The sequence below is a fragment of the Gracilinanus agilis genome, chromosome 2, assembly GCF_016433145.1.
Source record: "Gracilinanus agilis isolate LMUSP501 chromosome 2, AgileGrace, whole genome shotgun sequence".
NCBI lineage: Eukaryota > Metazoa > Chordata > Mammalia > Didelphimorphia > Didelphidae > Gracilinanus > Gracilinanus agilis.
The window spans coordinates 357,415,484-357,434,675 of NC_058131.1; the positions used below are offsets into that span (position 1 = coordinate 357,415,484).

General features: G+C 37.9%; 1 protein-coding gene across 1 annotated transcript in view; it reads left to right on the plus strand.

Annotated features, from left to right (window-relative positions):
* The first annotated feature begins 5,534 nt into the window (after positions 1–5,534).
* The window catches only part of SPINK5 (serine peptidase inhibitor Kazal type 5), a 66,055-nt gene continuing 52,397 nt past the window's right edge, over positions 5,535–19,192 (plus strand). Inside the window, exons 1-3 of the mRNA XM_044659830.1 lie at positions 5,535–5,643; positions 9,874–9,899; positions 18,577–18,707. Of these exons, the coding sequence (XP_044515765.1) occupies positions 5,535–5,643; positions 9,874–9,899; positions 18,577–18,707 (266 nt within the window). The remainder of the gene's footprint in view (positions 5,644–9,873; positions 9,900–18,576; positions 18,708–19,192) is intronic.

Sequence of the window (19,192 nt, forward strand, 5' to 3'; positions counted from 1 at the left end):
TGTAATTCTTTCCCTCATGGAGCTTATAATCTACTGGGTAAAGGGTATTAGTAGGATAAATATGACATGCTCCTAGATAAATATTGTAAAGGCAACTTAGAATTAAACGGAGGGGTGTCTTTCAATATGAGATTAGTGAGTTTGCATTTTATCCTAGAGATGAAAAAGATGTTGAAAGTTTTTGATCATAGGAATGACATTGTCAGCCTGGTGCCTTAGCAGATTATTTTGGCAGCTGTGTAAAGGAAAGATTAGAGAGGAGAGAGATAAGAGTCAAGTCTGCAATTGAGTTGTCTGAGGGAGAGGTATTAAGGGCCTAAGGACAGTGGTAACAGTGTGAGTGAGATAAGGGAGAAAATGTGAAAGATGAGGAGGTCAAATTGACAGGACCTGGACACCAATTGAATATGAGAAGTGAAGGTGATAAAAGAATGGATGACTCTGAGATTTAAAAAGTGTATGGCAAGGAAAACGGTAGTACCATCATCAGAAATAAGGAAATTGAGAGGAATGACAAATTTTCTTTCTTGAAGGGGAGTGGGATTTCAGGAAGATGATGAATTTGCTTCTGAATATGTTGAGTTGAGAGTATTGGAGGGAAATTCAAGTAGAGATGTTCAGTAGCCAAATGGATATGTGGCTGACTGCAACCTCGATGAGAAATTAGGGCTGGAGAGTATGACGTATGCATACTTATGTGTGCATATTATGTATATATGTATTATATATGCATATTTATACACATGTTCTTACATATATCCATATATGTAAGCACATGTACATTCAGGTGTGGGGATTAGGGACAGGAATTAAATGTGTGAATTCATTGGTATAGGGAACTTCCTGTGTATGAACACTCTTACCAATGCCAGTTGGTATTTTCATTGCAATTTATAGTCTTGAAGAATTTGCCTAGAGGGCCAGCTAGGTGGCTCCATGGATAGAGAATCAAGCCCAGAGACAGAAGATCCTGCGTTCAAAACTGGTCTCAGACATTTCCTAGCTATGTGAGTCCCTGGGCAAAGTCACTTAACCCCAATTACTTGATCCTTACCACTCTTCTGCTTTGGAACTGATACCTAGTCTTGATTCTAAGATGGAAGGTAAGGTTTTTTTTAAAAAACAGTTTCTCTAGAGAACTAAGAAATATATGCATTTATGTATATTTGTATATATAGGGCAGCATAAGCCAGGCAAATCAAGCTACCACCTTGACCACCATTTCAGCTTAGACCCTGATGGAGACACCCAGTATCCTGAAGCCAAGAGCATTGGAAATAGCAATGTTTTTAGCTCACTGCCTATAACCATCATCCTGGAAAGCAACTCTTATGTGTATGAAACCCGGCAACTAGGTGCATCTATTTAAGATCCAGAAATGGAAGTTCTTGACTCTGAAATTCTTAGCACTGTTAAATTGTTCATCAGAAACTATTATTTTATCAATAGAAATATTAAAGGAGAAGCATTGCTCTCTGCTTTGCCACTGAACCTTAAGAATCATGAGATTTTTCTTTATAACTGACTTACAATTGAGACCTTACACACACACACACACATATATATATATATATATAAAATTCTCCCCCCCCCCACTGCAATAGAGTTCCTTGAGAGCAGGGTTTGTCTTCCTTTTCTATTTGTATCCTTAGACTTGACACAGTGCTTTGTACATAGTAAATATTTAATAAATGTTTGATCCAATCATTTATATGATTATGTATCCATATCTGATACCCATGACTTTGTACAAGTTTTAAGTCATGTCTGGAATGCACTACTTCTAAATTTTCAACTTATAGAAGTCCTAGTTTCTTAAAGTATGTGTATATGTGTATATATATATATATATACATATATATATGAAACAAGATATACAGAGAGAGATTGCCATTATATATACTGTTTACACATCTAAGTATATTTTTTCATCATCAGCAAAATTGTTGTCATATTCGTTTGTACTTGAAAATGACCAAAAAAGACGTTATCATGTCAGGGTCAAGGTCTAATGTATTTAACTGTGGCTGATCAGACCAATAGGAACTTAGAAGGCTCTACCATAAGTTGAGCACAAGTTACATTTGGGATGGAGTTGTCTCTAAATTTTTACATCTCATGTTTCTTTTGAACTACTGCAATCATGCTTTTCTCATAGAGCATAATGCTTTCTTTGATGCAGGCATGCCCCACAGGATGGTCCTGTGTTAGTGTTTCCTGTGTCTTGCAAATGATACCAAAATTCTTCAGAGAGACCTCGCGAATGTCTTTGTATTGTTTCTTATTTACATTAAAGTTGAGGGAGAGAGAGAGAGAGAGAGAGAGAGAGAGAGAGAGAGAGAGAGAGACACACACACACACACACACAGAGAGAGAGAGACAGAGAGAGACAGAGAGAGAGAGACAGAGAGAGACAGAGGAGACAGAGTTTTAGGTTACTCCTAGTTAAGGAACTCATTCTTTACTAATGCTGATTGGCATCTTTCCTGCAACTTATATCTTTGAGAGTTACTGGGAGCAATGAAAGGTTGTTGACTGGCCTAATGTCAGTTAGAATGTATCAGAGGTGGGATTTGGACTCAAGTCTTCGTGGCTAGATCTATCCATTATGCTATTCTTTCTCCTCCACTTTCCTCAGTGGAAAAAAAGAAGGCAAGACCATCAGCTGAGAGATAAAAAGTGGGGATAGTGTTAGAGACTCAAGGCTTAGAACAGCCATTGTGGAGAATATGATAGAGTCAATCAAAGATAAGCAAAAGGATTCCTAGGCAGGCCTGAGAGTCCAAATGAGTTTGGACAATAAAGATTTGTTAGGAGACCCAGTGAACAATTTCATATCTTATTGCAGTGGTGTCATTGGTTCAATGGTAGGAGCAGGAGCAGTCTGGGTTGATCTGGTAATGAGAAAGTAAGGAGTGAATAATGAAAAGAGAAAGAGACAAGGGATTCAGGGATAGAGGAGAGTACCTTGTCAAATCGTTTAATTATAAGGTCAAAACTGTGGAATAGTACAACATAAAGGTCACTGGTCTCGTAGTTAAAGGAAGGAAGGGTTCAAATTCTGCCTCTTTTCTTGTTTACCTATGGATCTTTGGTCAAGTTACCTAATTTTTCTTGGCATTAGTTTCTTTAATTTGTAAAGTGAAGGATTTGGATTAGATAACTTCTGAGGTTCCTTTTAGCTAAGATCCTATGACAATGAAGAAAAGAAAAAGCAAAATCAGAATCGGAATGAAAAGAGTAGGATACTCAGAGAGACTCTGGAACCAGAGGTCATGGTGAGAAGACAAGGATTTTGTGAAGAAGAGATTTGTTCATATAAAGGTTATGTTAGATAACCTTGAATGTCCTTTTCTGCATTGAGAAACCACAATTCTGTAATTTACCCTTTTTGTAAACCTCCTCTTTGAAGGAGCAAAGAGGGTCTTGTTGTCATTTAGCATCTGCCAATGCTACTCCCTAAACTTGACCCTGATTTTGACCCCAACCACCTCCCCAATCCTCTAGAACCTCCATTCCATTTCTGGGATTTCCAGGCTTACAAAAAGATTAGCAGAGAGCTGAATGAATCACCTCTATATCCACAGCATTCCTGAGCTAAAATGGAAAGAACCCCATAAATGTGACCCATCTGGAACATTCTTCTAATAGGCAGATTCCCCAAATGTTCTGTTTCTGATTCCCTTCTCTTGGAAGAATGCCTTAATTTAATCTATCTTAAAACATTTTTGGAGGTTCTATTTTGGAAGTTTGAAAGGCATTGACATCCTCTATTCTAGTGAGAAGAAAAGCAACTCCCACAATTTTTCCTCATAACTTAGATTCTTCAGCCAGTCAATCATCTCATAGCCATTGGCTCTGCCCTTCTCTTAGGTATGGCTTTCCTCACTGGAAATAGATTGGTGTGTGCCACATGTTGGTGCTGGAGAGATGGGTTCTAAGCAGGGCATTCAGATAGTCACAAGAAGAAAATTCAGTTTCACAGGAATTCAACAATTACATTTAAGAAGCAAAATTTATTTATTCTGCTAAGGGTCAGAAATATCTGTCCAGGACTGAGAGTAGGGGCTTTAGAATAGAGATATGGTTAAGGGTCATTTGGTATTCTAAAGTTTAGAAAAAGTAGAATCTGGGAAGCATTGAAGCTAAAATTTTATTGTCCTTATGTATCCACATCCTGAGTAGACTATCATTGACTAGAAACTAGAAATGATCTCAGAGATTATGAAGATATGATTAGAGAACACAGATTGTTAGAGCTAGAAGAGATCTCAGAACATCAAATACAAGAGCTGGAAGCAACACTGAAAGAAAGAATATCATTGATGGACAGAGAATATCCTATTGAAATCTCTTATTTTACAATGGAAAGAAGAGAGAAAACAAAAAAGTCAGGAAGCAGGGCTTGCCCCAGGATACTGAATTATATTAATGATAAAGACAGGACTCCAAACTCAATCTCCTGAATCCCAAACTAGGATTCTTTCTATTATACCAACCTAACCTTCAAGATTAGTTCCACTGGTGTTCCTTAACCACTCATTTAGTGGGATCATGGGCTGGCAATTAAGTGATGGAGTCTTGTCATTTGGGCAATATCTTATTTAAAGAGAGAAGATGTTTTAAACTCATGATAGTACTTTTATAAGAAATAAAATCCTTTATTTTAAAAAAGAGAAAGACACTATAATGTAATGGAAAGAAAACTAGTCTTTGAATCTGGAGACTTGGGATCTAGTGTCATACCTGCTGTGATACTAATCTGAACAAGTTATTTCTTCTTGCTGACAATTATTCAATAACCAGGGCCATTTCCAACTCTGACATTTTATACTCTCAGGTCTCTTCCAGCACTGATATTCTATGTTCCAAGACGCCTTCTAGATATAACATTGTTTTCATTTTTCTCTGACATTCTGTGTTCTCAGATCTCTTCCAGTTCCTACATTCTAAGTTCAAAGGTCCCTTCCAGTTCTTACATTCTGTGTTCAGAGGTCCCTTCCAACTCTCATGTTCTCTGATTCTCACAATGAATGATAGTGACATGCATTGACCAATCCTATTCTTTCCACTGAATCCTAGGCTCTTCTCTTGTCCCAAGTCAGTATCCAAAGTATCTTTATACAGATGAAATGCAAGCCATAGAGCATCCTTTCATTTTATATAGGAAACTGGATTTCAAAGAGAGATAGTAGTCTGCTCCACCTAACTCATGTCTAATTGGTAGTAAATGTGGAACTAGAATTCCCAGGGTGGTCTTATTTCCTAGTATATTTATATTGCTGCCCAACAACTATTCTAGGGAAGTATCCACTATCAATTTGAGATCTGCTACTTGGGCATTATCTCAAACATGCTCTGTGCCATGGAAACTGCTGTGCACATTCATCAGCACTGCTCTCAACAAACTGGTTTATATTGTTAATGATGGCTTTCAGAGGAAGGATGGTGCAACCCCAGGGGGTGGAGCTCTACTTGTATAAAATAATTGACTCCCCATCTGCCTTGTTCCCTGTCAGAGCATCCGGTTAGCGATGCAATGTGCCGAGTCGACTCATAGACTCTGTCTTGCGAGACCTGTCTTGACAATGAAGAGTTCATCCCTATTTGTTCTACTCATCTTGGCCTTGGGCTGCATCCCAGGTGAGTGCCTTTTCACCTGCTATGTGTAGCTCTATCTACCTGGTATGGGTTTTCCGTCCATAGTGCCACCCAAAGAAGGGACTTTATAGGATAAAGAGCTAGAAAGTGTTATTGTCCCAATTATTTCTGGAGTAACTACTTTAAAGGCTTGTTATGAAGATCCAGTAAGCTCATTAATCTAAAAGGTTTTATAAACCTTAAGGTACTATATAAATGTCAGCTATTGCTTTTATTTGAGACATATGTAGTCAAATCCCTTCATTTGACAGAGGAGCAAGCAGAAACCCAGAGGAGAGAAATTGTTGGATGAATTTAATTGCCCAAAGTCACCTGGTTAGCAAGAAGTAATATCAAGACTAGAACCTGGGTTTTCAGAATTTGATATGGAATGCTTTGTCCCATAGAGTCATTCATTCTTCTAAGAAAGAACTGAAAACCTTGAGGAGAAATCAAGCCCAGCAGATTACTGTTTCTCTGGAGTTTTAGTGTTCCCTTTGCAAACTTGCCTATGTCTTAAGTAAATATTAAATTTAATTCTGTCAGAAACTTGATGATAAAGAAAATGCTAGATAGTGGGGAAGAAAAAGGGGGTTTGGCAAATGAAATGCCTTTTCTTGTTTTTTTGTACCTTCCCTTCCCTTCCTATTCTTCCCTTTTCAATTTTTTCTCTTCCTGCTATCTTTGCCATCATGGAGAAAAATAAAGGATCACCAAATGGTTTTAGGATTAGGTCTGGCTTAGAGTTATTAGTGGGCAAAGAGAAGATTCTTAAGTTGTTCATACCTTGAATCAGATGCTGAATCATGCCAGATGATTTTACAGAAGTTTGGAGAGTGACTATCTGTCTGACAGATCATACTGGGGAAGGGAGATATTGGTCTAGAGAAAAGATCTGGACAAAGTAGAAGTCAACTGATCTTTTGGCATTGGGAAAGTGTGAAGAATTGTGTTGAAATGGATGAGCCATGTGCAAAATGATGCTTCCCCTGAGGTGGCATTGCATTCTCTTACTCTGGAAAGAATAAAGGATCCAAGGAAAGTATTAAATTCCTTTCCATCTTTTAAAATCCCATTCAAATGCCACTATCATCTCCAGGAAACCATTGCTGATCCTCAGAGATAGTAATAATAGTAACTCATAGTGTTATGATACTTTAAAATTACAAAGTGCTTTTCCCTATCACTAGAGTATCTTGGGATCACCTCTGCCTCCCTCTCTCCTCCCCATCTTGTGTCACTTTGAAGTTTTGCCCTTTTTGGCTTTTTAGTCTTTTTTTTTGCAAATAGGAGCCACGGGAAAGTGGGGCTAGTACTTATTTTGAAGGCCTCCTCCAAGCTCAATTGCTTGTGTAAAGATATGAGAGGAGAGGCATATATTCTTAAAAAAAATCGGTGTCCTCCAAGAAAGCCAAATTTTACCAGCCGGGCTGAAAGAGGACTGGCCTGGGAGTTAAGCATCTGGGATCTAGGCCAGGACAACACTAATTCTTCAACACTAATTCTAGAATTCAGGTTTCTCTTTAATAGTAAAAATTTATTCATCCATTTCCAATTTTTTTTGTGATCCCATTTGAGGTTTTCCTGCTATATAAATGCTTTACTTCAGCTTAATCTTTGCAAAGCACTTTACAAATATTCTCTCATTTGATACACTATTTTAGGAGGTAGGTGCTTTTATTACCCCCATTTTACAGTTGGGGAAACTGAGGTGGGCAGCAATGAAGTGAGAGACGTTTCCTGGGACATAAACCTGATAGTTCTATCCCTTACTAGCTTTTTAATTGTGGGGAAAGCCTTTTTGTAAAGAGGAGACAAGAATACTTACAGGGACTTATTAAGAAATTTTGATGTGAACCTTAAATAAAAACACTCTAAGAAGGGGAACTGTTATTGTTATTCCAATTTTGCACTAGTAAGAGTAGAACTAAAGTACAATATCCTAAAGGGAGAAACTGAGACCCAGTGGGATGGGGTAGTACTGACTTGCCCCAGGTCACCTAGCTAGTCCATGGTAGACTCAGAACTGGAACTCAGATTTTTGTATTCCATATCTGATGCATTTTACTCATATAAAAAACAAAACAGTGCTTAGTAGTAACTTTATTCAATGATCCCTTTGTTTAACTAGTATTTTAAGCCTTTCAAAGTAATTTCCTGGAGGCAGCTGGGTAGCTCAATGGATTGAGAGCCAGGCCTAGAGACTGAGAGGTCCTAGGCTCAAATCTGGCCTCAGACACTTCCCAGCTGTGTGACCCTGAGCAAATCACTTGACCCCCATTGCCTACCCTTACCGCTCTTCTGCCTTGGAGCCAATACACAGTATTGACTCCAAGGTGGAAGGTAAGGGTTTAAAAAAATTTTCCTCTTAATAATCCTGAAAGTTATGGATCAGAAATACTGTTATTTCCTTCTTACAGATGAAGAAAATAAATTATTTTTTCAGGATTATAGGACTGGAAACTTCTGAGATAGGACTTGAACTCAGGATTCTTAACTCTAAGTCTCACTCCACTTTTCTTTATTTCACATTACTTTGTTTAACTATGGGTAGGTCTGGAGTTGAAACTGCTATTGGGACAAAAGCACAGAAGGAGTTTAGAATACATAGTTTAATTGAAACAGAGGCTATCTTATGCTTAGGTTTTGTGGTTGTTCAGCCATTTAAGTTACAAACAACTCTTTATGACCTCATTTCAGTTTTTTTTTCTTTTTAGAAAGATGCTGAAGTTGTTTTCCTTTCTTTCTCCAGCTCATTTTAAAGATGAGGCAAACAGGGTTAAATAACTAATTAACTCTGGTCACACAGCTGATAAGTGTCTGAGGCAGGATTTGAACTGAAGAAGATGAGACCTTCTGATTGACATACTTGGTATTCTAACTACTGTACCCCTTATGCCTAGGTGGAATACAGATATTTTGAGTGACCATGAGCTTTGAACCCGCAAGCTAGTCATGAGCTTTGAAAAATGAAGAATGGTATAGTGAAGTGATGGGCAAACTATAGCCCATGGGCCAGATGTGGCCCCCTGAAATGTTTTACCCTAATTTGAAGAATACAATGAGTAGGATACAATAAATGAAACTTCAAAAGAGGTGCCTTAGAAACAGACTGACAGATGAGCATTTCCTTTCCTTTGGCCTCCTCTTTAAAAAGTTTGCCCATCACTGGTATGGTGGAAAGAGCCCTGTGTTAGAACTAAGAAGAATTAGATTTGAATCCCCAACTGTATATGGTCCACTCTTAGGATCATAAATTTAGAGCTGGAGAGGACCTTAGAAGTCAATTTTATAGATAAGGAAAATAAGGCCAATAAGTGATGTACTTGTCCAAGGTCACAAAGCCAGTAAATGATGAGAGGTGAGATTCAAACTTGGCTGCTTATACTCCTAATCCAAGACCCTTACCACTCTGCTATCATGAATCATGGTTTTCTCCTTTGTAAAAGTAGTGACTTGAGCTCAACAATTAACAAAGTCCCTTCCAAATCTAGGAATCTAAAAATTTGTTTTAGGAATGTGACTAACATGTTGGAGTAGTGCTTATATTTTAAAATTCTGTGGAAAGGGGATATTATATGTTCAAAAATATTTCTGGGTCATGTATTCATTCTTTTAATACCTGTTAGTGACCAGACACTGTGAAAATACTGAGGGAATATATACAAAGGAAAGTGGCATAAATATCCTCATGCCTATTTTACATATGGGAAAAACTGAGTCTTGAAGAAGAGTACTGATTTGTCCAATGTTACATAGCTAGGAAGTATCAGAGTTATACAGAGCTAGGACTCAAACTTTGGCCTTTTGATACTATGTCTAGGTCTATTTGTACTATGTGACACTGTTTCTTCAGAGAAAAGAAAATTTAAAGAATGGATACAGATGACTATAATTCATATTTGACTATAAGAAATGCCTGGGAAGACTATATGATGGAATGAGGGAAAGATCACTGTAGGTAGGTGGGGAAGCTGGAAGGAAACTACTGGAACTGGGTCTTGAAGGCAGTCTAGGTATAGTTTCAACGAGCAGAGAAAAGGGAGGGTCAGAGAAGAGGAGGAAAGGCTAAGGGATCATGAGAGTTCATGCTATTTAGCTTTAGTGGGCCCCACTAGCAACACTCACTTTGGGGGAGTGGTTGACTGTGTTTAGAAGCCATACTGAGTCTGTGAATTATGTACTCTTGATGCTTTAATTACCTTATCTTTTGCATCTCTGCTTTTTTCCCAGATGTTGCCAGTGAAGATGAAATTCAGGTTAGTCCAGCTTTTCCTCTCTTCATTGATTCTATTCCCAGCTCCCTGAAGAAAAATGATTGGTGATGGACACCTGGGTGTTAACATTATTCATCCTTCTGAGAGGTGCTAATGACCTGCGTCAGAAACATAAACACGGCTCCTTCATGACTGATTCATGAACAAACCTATACAGGGCATGACTGGTGTTTGCAAGGGTTAGCCCATAGATCTGAGAATACAGAGTGTTAAAACTAGAAGGTAACTAGGAACATAGAACCCAAAATGGATATTTCAAGTACAGATGCACTTTCTACTGAGCATCTGGTCAGAAGGAAGACTGTTAAAAGAGATTCTTTGCTTCTTGATTTTGGCAGTTAGATATGGAGGCATATTTTTGATCATGTAAAGGAAGAAGCCAACAGTTCAGGCTCCCTCTCAATGATGGTTGCTTTGGGTTGTATCAGTTCCTTTTCAATGGACATCTCTAAGCAAAGGCTGTATGAGCCTTTGCAGGGAAGCAATAGAGCCTCTTGAGTAGAAGGACTAGAGGCCCATTATAAGCTTGTCCGGCTTTGAGATTCCTGGACTTGAGGATTTTGTAAAGCCAACAAAAAGAAAACAATGCTCTGATCTCCTAATTTGTAGAAACAGTACCCAGAATCACAGAATCTCTGAGCTTTGAGAGCTTTTTACTTCAATTCATACTTGGACAGTCATTCTTTCCATGGTTTCCCTGACAGGTGGTCAGTAAAAATTCTAAAGACCTCCATATGGGGACCCTTCTCTAGAAGATTTTTCTTGGTTACCACAAATCACAAAGACCATTTTTTAAGACATGGAAGCATTAAGCTTTAACTATAAATTAGAGAAAACATATTTCTTTTAAAACTGGAGGAGGGCTCTGCATTAGAAGGGTAGATGGTATCAATTTCCTTGTTAAGACCCCTTATGTATAAAGTCATGATGAGACATTCCCTCTCTTCCTCAGTCTCTTTTGTCAGTTGACAAGCTGGTCTTCAGGGGAAGAAGAATTTCTGTGATCCCAGAATTAACTGACCCAAAGTGAATGAATCTTTAAATCCTAGAATTTTAGCCTTACAAGGTTACTTATGGATATATAGTTTAATAATGGCTTGAGACAGGGATTTCTATGCAATATCACTAACAAATAAGTCATCTAGCTTTTACTAGAACACTTCTGGTGATGGTTACTCATTTCCTTTTAAAGGATTTTTTCCCTTTTGATCAGACAGCCCTTTATGGTAAGAAGTCATTTGTTGTAATAAATCTAAATTTGCTCTTTGTAACTTTCTCCTATGTCTTCTCACTGATATTATGAAGGAGAAGTTGAATCTTTTTGCCTCTTGACAATCCTTCAGAAGTGGTCATCCAGGCCTACCTTAAACACCTTCTTTGAAAATGAGCTTATTGCTTTATGGGAGAACCTATCCTAGTCTTGGACAGCTCTAAATATTAGAATTGTCTTCCTTCTACCAATCCAAATTTGCCTCCCTGCAATTTCCTTAACTTAGTCACAGAATTGCCCATGCAGTCTACTAGAATAAATCTGATCTCTCCTAATTAAGATAACTTTTCAGATATTTGAAGGCATTAATTAGGTTTGCTCCCCATCCTCTTCCAAACTTGTCTCCTCTCCATGGACTAGTTCTTAGAGGAAATAGTAAATAGGACCATTTACATTGAAGATAAAAAGCATGAGCAATTTGCCTGTTATTCACTGTGCTAACCAGACAAGGACAGTCATCCCTTTCAGGGAGCCCTCAGACAATCTCATCGAGATAATAATGTCTAGCCCATGATTTCTTTGCTCTCTTCCAGAGAGGGAAAAGTCAAAGGCTAGGAATGGTCTCTCTTGCTCCATCTAAAATGAGACTATTTGCCACAAACTTATGGGGATTCTCCTTTTTACTGGAGAGACTAAAACAGGTTTATGTTTTGCTCTTTTAATAACCTTCATTTCTATTATGCTTTGAGGTTTGCAAAATGTTTTCTATAGCACAGAACTCTGAGGTAGATATAGTGTAAGGGTAACTGTTTATTATATTTTTATTTTATGGTTTATTTCATAGTGGAGGATAGTAAATGTTCAGGAAGACCAACTTATTTCTAGAGCCAAAAAAACTTAGAACTAAAGGAGAGCTTTGGGTTTAGACCAATTCCTTTATGATAAAAATGAGAATATGGTGGCAGCTAGGTGACTCATTAGATAGAAAGTTAGACCTAGAAACTAGAGGTCCCAGGTTCAAACCTGGTCTCAGATAATTCCCAGCTGTGTGGTCCTGAATAAGTTACTCAACCCCAACTGTCTAGCTCCTTCTGTGCTTCTGCTTGGAACTAATACTTAGCATCAACTTTAAGATGAAGGTAAAGGTTTTTAAAATAAGGAAGTGGAATACCTAGAGACCAGAAATGACTTATTCAAGATCAATTGGTGGTAAGTAGCTGAGCTTTATGACTTCAATAATATTATACTTTTTTCCCCTGGACTTCAGGAAGAAAATGTATTTTCCTCCTCAGAAGTCCAGGGATATTTCCCTGATTGATAACAAACTGAGATAAGGAATGGTCAGAGAGGGATGAGTTATTGAGTAGGCAGGGTCAGCCAGTCAGTAAACAAGCATAATAAAGCACTTATAATCAGGCAGCTGGGTGGCACAGTGTTTTGGGCCTGAAGTCAGGAAGACTCAACTTCATGAGTTCAAATAGGGCCTCAAATACTTATTAGCTATGTGATTCTGGACAAGTCACTTTATTCTGTTTGCCTCAGTTCTTCATCTATAAAATGAGCTGGAGAAGGAAATAACAAACCACTCCAGTATCTTTGCCAAGAAAACTACAACTGAAAAATGACTTAACAAATATTAGGCACTATGCTAATGTCTAGGGATACAAAGAAAGGCCAGAACTCAGTCCTTACATTCAATTTCCCTCATTCAAATGGAGTGGGCATGGTATAGCATGCAAATAAGTACAAAAGATATATAACATATTAGGTCATTCTGCCTGGGGAAGATCAAGGAAGCCCTCATCGAGGAAGCCCTTCTCAAGTTAGACACTAAAATGAAGACAGAATTTCAATATGTATCAGCTAAGGGTTAGGAAGAATAACTTGGAAGACATTGTGCATAAATGTACAGAAGTAGTGCATGGAAGTAATGTATAATAGGAACATATTGAGTAAAGGAAGGGAAGTAGTGTAGGATCAGACTAAAAGGAATTCTAGAACCAGACATAGAGCCTTGAAATGCAAGGCTTTGAGTTTATACTTGATTTATTAAACATGTAATGGATTATGTGGAATGGATGCTGAATTGAGAGACAGAGGCTCCTGCTCTACCACTTACTAGATATATGTCTTGGATAAATCCTCCCCCCTACCTATACCTCATCTACAAAACAGGTAAAATATTCAGAACATATTGAATGGAGGGAGGGAGAGAGAGAGAGAGAAAGAGAGAGAGAGAGAGAGGGGGGGGGAATAAAAGTAGAGGGATACATTCAGAGTCTATCAAAATAATCCAGGCAAGGGGTGATGGAGAACTGAAGTAGGGTAATGGTTATGACAGTGGAAAGGAAGGAACTAAGGTGGGAGACCATCTTACCCAGTCAGAGTTTCAGGTGGGAATTATCTTCACTCATCTCTTTTTTCTAATGAACAGAAAGGAGTCCAGGTCTGCCTTTACTAATGAGGAGATATCCCCACAAGTGAACATCCTTCTGCCTTAGACCTCAAGAGCCACAAACCCTATCCATTTTAGAGCCTTCATAGCTTAAACCCTCCCTGGTACCTTTCTCTGAGCTATGGCTTCCTAGAAGTGACCATCCCTTTTCTCACTGGCAGAGTCCTAGATACACAGAGCTAATTTTACAGATGAGGAAACAGACAAATAGGTTTAAGAGACTTATTCCAGATCATACAAGTAATAATTGTCTGAAGTTGGGCCTTGAGTCAGGAAGACATCTTCATTAGTATAAATCTGGCCTCAGATATTTACTAGCTGTGTGATGTTGGGCAAATCGCCTAACCCAGCTTTCCTCTGTTTCCTCATCCACAAAATGAGTTGTAGAAGAAAAGGGCAAACCATTTCAGTATCTTTGCCAAGAAAACCCCGAATGAGATCATGAAGAGTCAGACATGACTGAAAAACAATCAAATTTTTCTGGCCTAACAGATGGATCTAAAATGTTTTAGTTAGGCTCAGTTATAGCTGGGCATCCTCATACTACTGCTTTGAAATAATCATCTTCCAACACATTGTTTCTCAGGTGTGCCTCATTTATCTCTGTTTCCATGAGATATTCAAAACTCTGAACCCCTTGTGGATAAAGTCTGTAGTGTCTTTGCCTCCTCCTCAGCCTAAGGCACTGTCTGTGCAAAGCGGATGTTCAGCACATATTTGCTGAATTGGATCTATATTGCATGGGACTGTCTTTGTGTCTTCTTAGCCAGGTTTATCAAGGTCTACTTTTAAAACAATGAGTCTTTGATCTATATCCTCTACTTTACAGTTTTGCTCCTAGAATCATGAGGAGCACTCTAAGTGGTCTGAGAGGAGACTATGATGAGATTTAGAGGTCAATGGAACTTTAGAGATCATCTGTCCCTATACTCTCATTTTATAGAAAAGCAAACTGAGCCCCAGAGAGGAGGATGGATGTACCTTAGATCATACAGGCTTAAAAAAGCAGAGCCCAGGTGCAAATCGAGGTGGAGTGTCTATATAATATTCTTTTTATGTGATTTCAATTGGGACTTAAAGGGAGCCAGGCAGTATGAGCAGAGGAAAAAGAGCTTCCCAGGCATGGGAGACAGCCAGAGAGAATGCTCTCTGCCCAAGAGAAGGAGTGTCTTGTTCATGGAACAGTCAGAAAGTCAATATCACTAGATCAAAAAGAGTGTGTTGAAGAGTAAGAAGGCTGGAAAGGGAAGAGGGGGCTAGTTTATGAAAGGCTTTGAGTGTCAGAATATTTATTTGATTCTGAAAGCAGTAGTTAGCCTCTGGAGTTTATTGAATAGATAGCTGATATTGTAATACCTGGAATTTTAGGAAAGCCATGAAATCCAATTGTGCTATAAGAAATGATGAATGAGATGACTTCAGAGAATCTTGTGAAGACTTGTAAGAACTGATGCAAAGAGAAGTGAGAAAGACCAAGAGGATGATTTATACAATAACAATATTTTTTTGAGGCAATTTTCTTTCTGGAGAGGGTAAAAGTGCACCTTCAGCTAGGAGATATTTTGGAATAATACTAATATGAAATGAGGAAGCCAAAGAACTCTCTGTTTTCAGTAATTGAATGGAATCACAAATAAGTTAAAGTATTTCCCTTTATGTCAAATGGAGGAAATCATATCTCTCTAAAGACTATACTCCTGGATTATAAATTCTTCCAGGTTCTACTAAACTCAAAAAATTGTAATAATAAAATTGCCAAAGAGAGCTTTGTTCATATAAAAACATACCCATCTTAGGGTAGAACGGATGTTTACATAGGGAACTAGTCACTGGTTTATTTATTTATATGTTTGGCCACATAAATCAATTAAACTATCTAGGAAACACATTAGATATAGAATGCTGGGCCAGGATTTAGGGAGAATTTGATTCAAATGCAGCCTTAGATACTTATGACTTTAAGCAGATTACTTGACTTTGGTTTTCCTTCATTTCCTCATCTATGAAATGAGAATAATAGTCCTATTTCTCAGGGTTGTTATGAGAATGAAGTGAGATATTTACAAAGTACTTTTCAAACCTTAACACAACCATATAAATGCTAGTTGCTGCTGCTACTTCCAATGCTACTGCTACAACAATAACTCCTACTACTCCTACTGCCACCACCAACTTAGAAGTGATGATGTGTGTGAGTTAAGGGAGTACCCACACAATTAAATTATAGGTACTCTAAGGATTGGGATTACAATATTGGGTGGGACCTTTGAACATACATACTGGAAGGACTTTAGAATTTAGAATGCCAGAAATGGGAGAGACATTAAAATGCAGAATATTGGGTGTGATTAAAAAATGAGTAGTTCAATATGAATTTTATGCACACCCATTTTCTGAGAGCAGAGAAGAAAGTGTTTCCTTTATCTCTGATCAAAGTCAGGACTTGCTAGGTGACCTTTAAGACTGTAGAAAAGATATTGGGTATTTAGTTAGGCAAACTGAGTCCAGGTGCTGCCACTGACATGGGAGTGTGTGTCATCACAGTAACTTCTACCCACATACCAAAGTCAATGGCTCCAGGGAGCAATGTCAGCATGTGGGACTGGATCAACCCTTGTGATAGGTGGGCGACATTCTGCTGAACTTAGAACAGTTGCCTACATAGGGCTCTGTGGGCTGGGTTGGGGTGGTGAGAAGGGTGACTTTGTGAGGAGTGTTGATTGATTGTCTTAGGTGCCCCTCCAAAGAGATCTGGCTTAGTGCTGGGTCAATTCACATGAAGGAAAATTGACAGCCAGAAAATTAAATGGAAAGAATGGAAAATTCCAGGTTCTGTTAACTATAAGCTAATTTTTCACCAATAGCTTGCTTTATCTTGAGAGGATGTGTAGAAAATGGTTACTTAGGTCAGAAAAGCAATTATTTGGCATTTGAATATTTTAAAGTTTATTCACTAGATGTTTCCACAGAACCAAAGTTTTCTACAGTTCTTTGTGCTTGTCTATAGGAGGAAAATGTTTTGGCTGACTTTATCTCATTAACCCTTTAATTATTCCTATGAAGTGAGTCACCTGTTACCATTGGCTTACATAAAGAAACTGAGATTCAGAGAGTTTAAGAAACTTCCTTATGTTATGCCAAAATGAAGAGATGAAGAGTAGAGTCAATTGATAAACATTTATTAAGCATCTACTATGTGCTAAGAACTGGACTAGGTCCTGGGGGTAAAAAGACAAAAATGAAATTGTCCTTGCCTTCACCTAGCTTACATTCTATTGAAAAAGAAACAAGGTTTATCAGAAAAAAAGAATCCTTTAGCTACTTCTCTAACTGGCAAACCACTGCTCCTCTCTGAGGTCCCGTTTTATTCCCCACCCCCTTTGAAAAATGAATGAGTTGGACAAATTGATTATATTTGAACCAGTGAAATAATTCCTAAACTGAGAGTCAAGTAACCTGGCTAGAAGTCTCAGCTCTATCAGTAAGAAGCTATGTTATCTTGTATATATCACCCACCCACCCCTTCTGAACCCCATCATCTCCATCTCTAAATAAAAATAATTGTATTGGATGATCTCTTAAGACTTCTGATCCTTAAAAAAACAAACAAAACAAAGCAACAACATTATAACTAGAAGACATACTCTGTAAATCAGAACACCAAGGTTTTAGGCTCAGCTCTTTCACTTCGTGGCCTTGGACAAGGTTCTTTCTCACCCTGGAAATCATTTTCCTTTTCTATAAAATGAGAGTAATGGTTTTTGAACTACCCATTTCAAGGAGTTGCACTGAGAGAAGTATTGTTTTGGAGATGGGTCTATTTTTATTTGATTCAGGTATTTTAGGGTAGGCTATCCTCAAAGAGAAAGAGGCAGGGTTTGCTTTTTTTGTTGTTGTTGTTTGTTTGTTTGTCTGTTTTCTTTCCCTTTTCCTCTTCAGATGAGTATTGTAGAGAAAAAAATGCCATTACATCATTTAGAGTACAAATGTATTATTTCTAGTTAAAAAGGTAACTGAAGCCATCTGAATTTGGTTTGGGGCAGTGGCTATTGGGGCCAATTGTTACTCCCCCTTATATTATAAGGTAGTCTAGCTCTGAGGAACAACAGAAAGAATTGACATGTTGCAGACAGAACTTTTATGAGGAAAAAAATCTAGGGCACATTGATATTACTAGAGGTTATTCTAAAATTTGAGTGTGTTCTAAGCCTTTACTTTGCTTTATTTTCTGCATTTGTTTTAGCCCTAAGATTTTCTCATTTATTGGGTTAGTTGTCAGTCCTGAGTTAGTTCCAACTATTAAGTTTGTTCTAGATTGTGAATTCATTCTCTTATTTTTTTCAAATCAATAGTTTTAATCTACATTTTGAATTTAGGTCTTAACCTGACTTTGTTCTAGATCAGCTCATTTTTTGGCTTTGTTCTAACTTCTGGTTTATTCTAGTTCCTGGGCTGATTTTTGAGCTTGACTTTGCTCAAATCCTTTAATTTATTACAGCTCTTGAGTTTATTCTAAATCCTAACTTTAGCCTTAAAACAAGGTGTTTGGTCTGAAATTGACCTTGATTTTGTTCTAGCTCTTGAATTGATTCTAAATTCTGATTTTATTCTAGATATAGGTTCTGATTTTGAGTTTGGTCTTTTCTCTTTTTATAACCCTTACTTTCTGTCTTAGTGACAACTCTTAGAAGTGCAAGGGAATAGGTAAATGGTGTTAAGTGACTTGTCCAGGATCATACAAATAGGAAGTGTCTGAAGCCAAATTTGAACCGAGGTCTTCCTGACTCCAGGCCTGGCATGCGATCTGCTGTGCCACCTAGCAGCCTTGTGTTTGGCTTTCTTCTAATTCATTTTACCCCTTGCAGTTTGAAGAGTTTAGTGATTGAGGAATTGAACATCTCATGCAAAAAGATATTAAATTTTGTAAATTGTCATAAAGAGAAGAAGTCAAAGTAAGGCCGTTGATGTCAAAACTCCTTTTTTCTACTTTCTAGGATCCATGCATTGATTTCCGAGCATTTGCAAATGGAGAAGGAAGACTTGACTGCACGAGAGAAAATGACCCCGTCAGTGGTCCTGATGGCAAAACCTATGGCAATAAGTGTACCATGTGTGCAGAACTCTTGTGAGTAGAGAAGCAATTATGTATAGTAATACACATAGGAGGGTGCTTAAGGGATCATGAAGGATTTTTCCCCAAGAAACTGTAAAATTCATATAGTCCATTTTACAACTAAGATGATAAAACCTAGAAGGAAGTACATGATTACTAACTATGAATATCTGATGGGCTGTCATTAAAAAGAAGGATTAGACTTGTTCCATGTGACCTCAAAATGAGAACTATGAACAATGAAGGTGACAGAATTTGACTCAATGGAGACTAGAATTTTCTAACTTCTGGGACGTGTCCTCAATAAGTATTCTTGAACTCTACAACCACAACAACAAAACCCCAAAAACACAGTCTAGAAGACTGATGACCACTTGAAGAAAATGCCATATAGGGCATAGGATTCACTGATGTCCAAGGTCCTTCTTTGAGATTTTATTATTCTGCTGGTCAAGAGGCTGTTAATTGAGAGTCAAGAAGGTAGATTCATACAATGC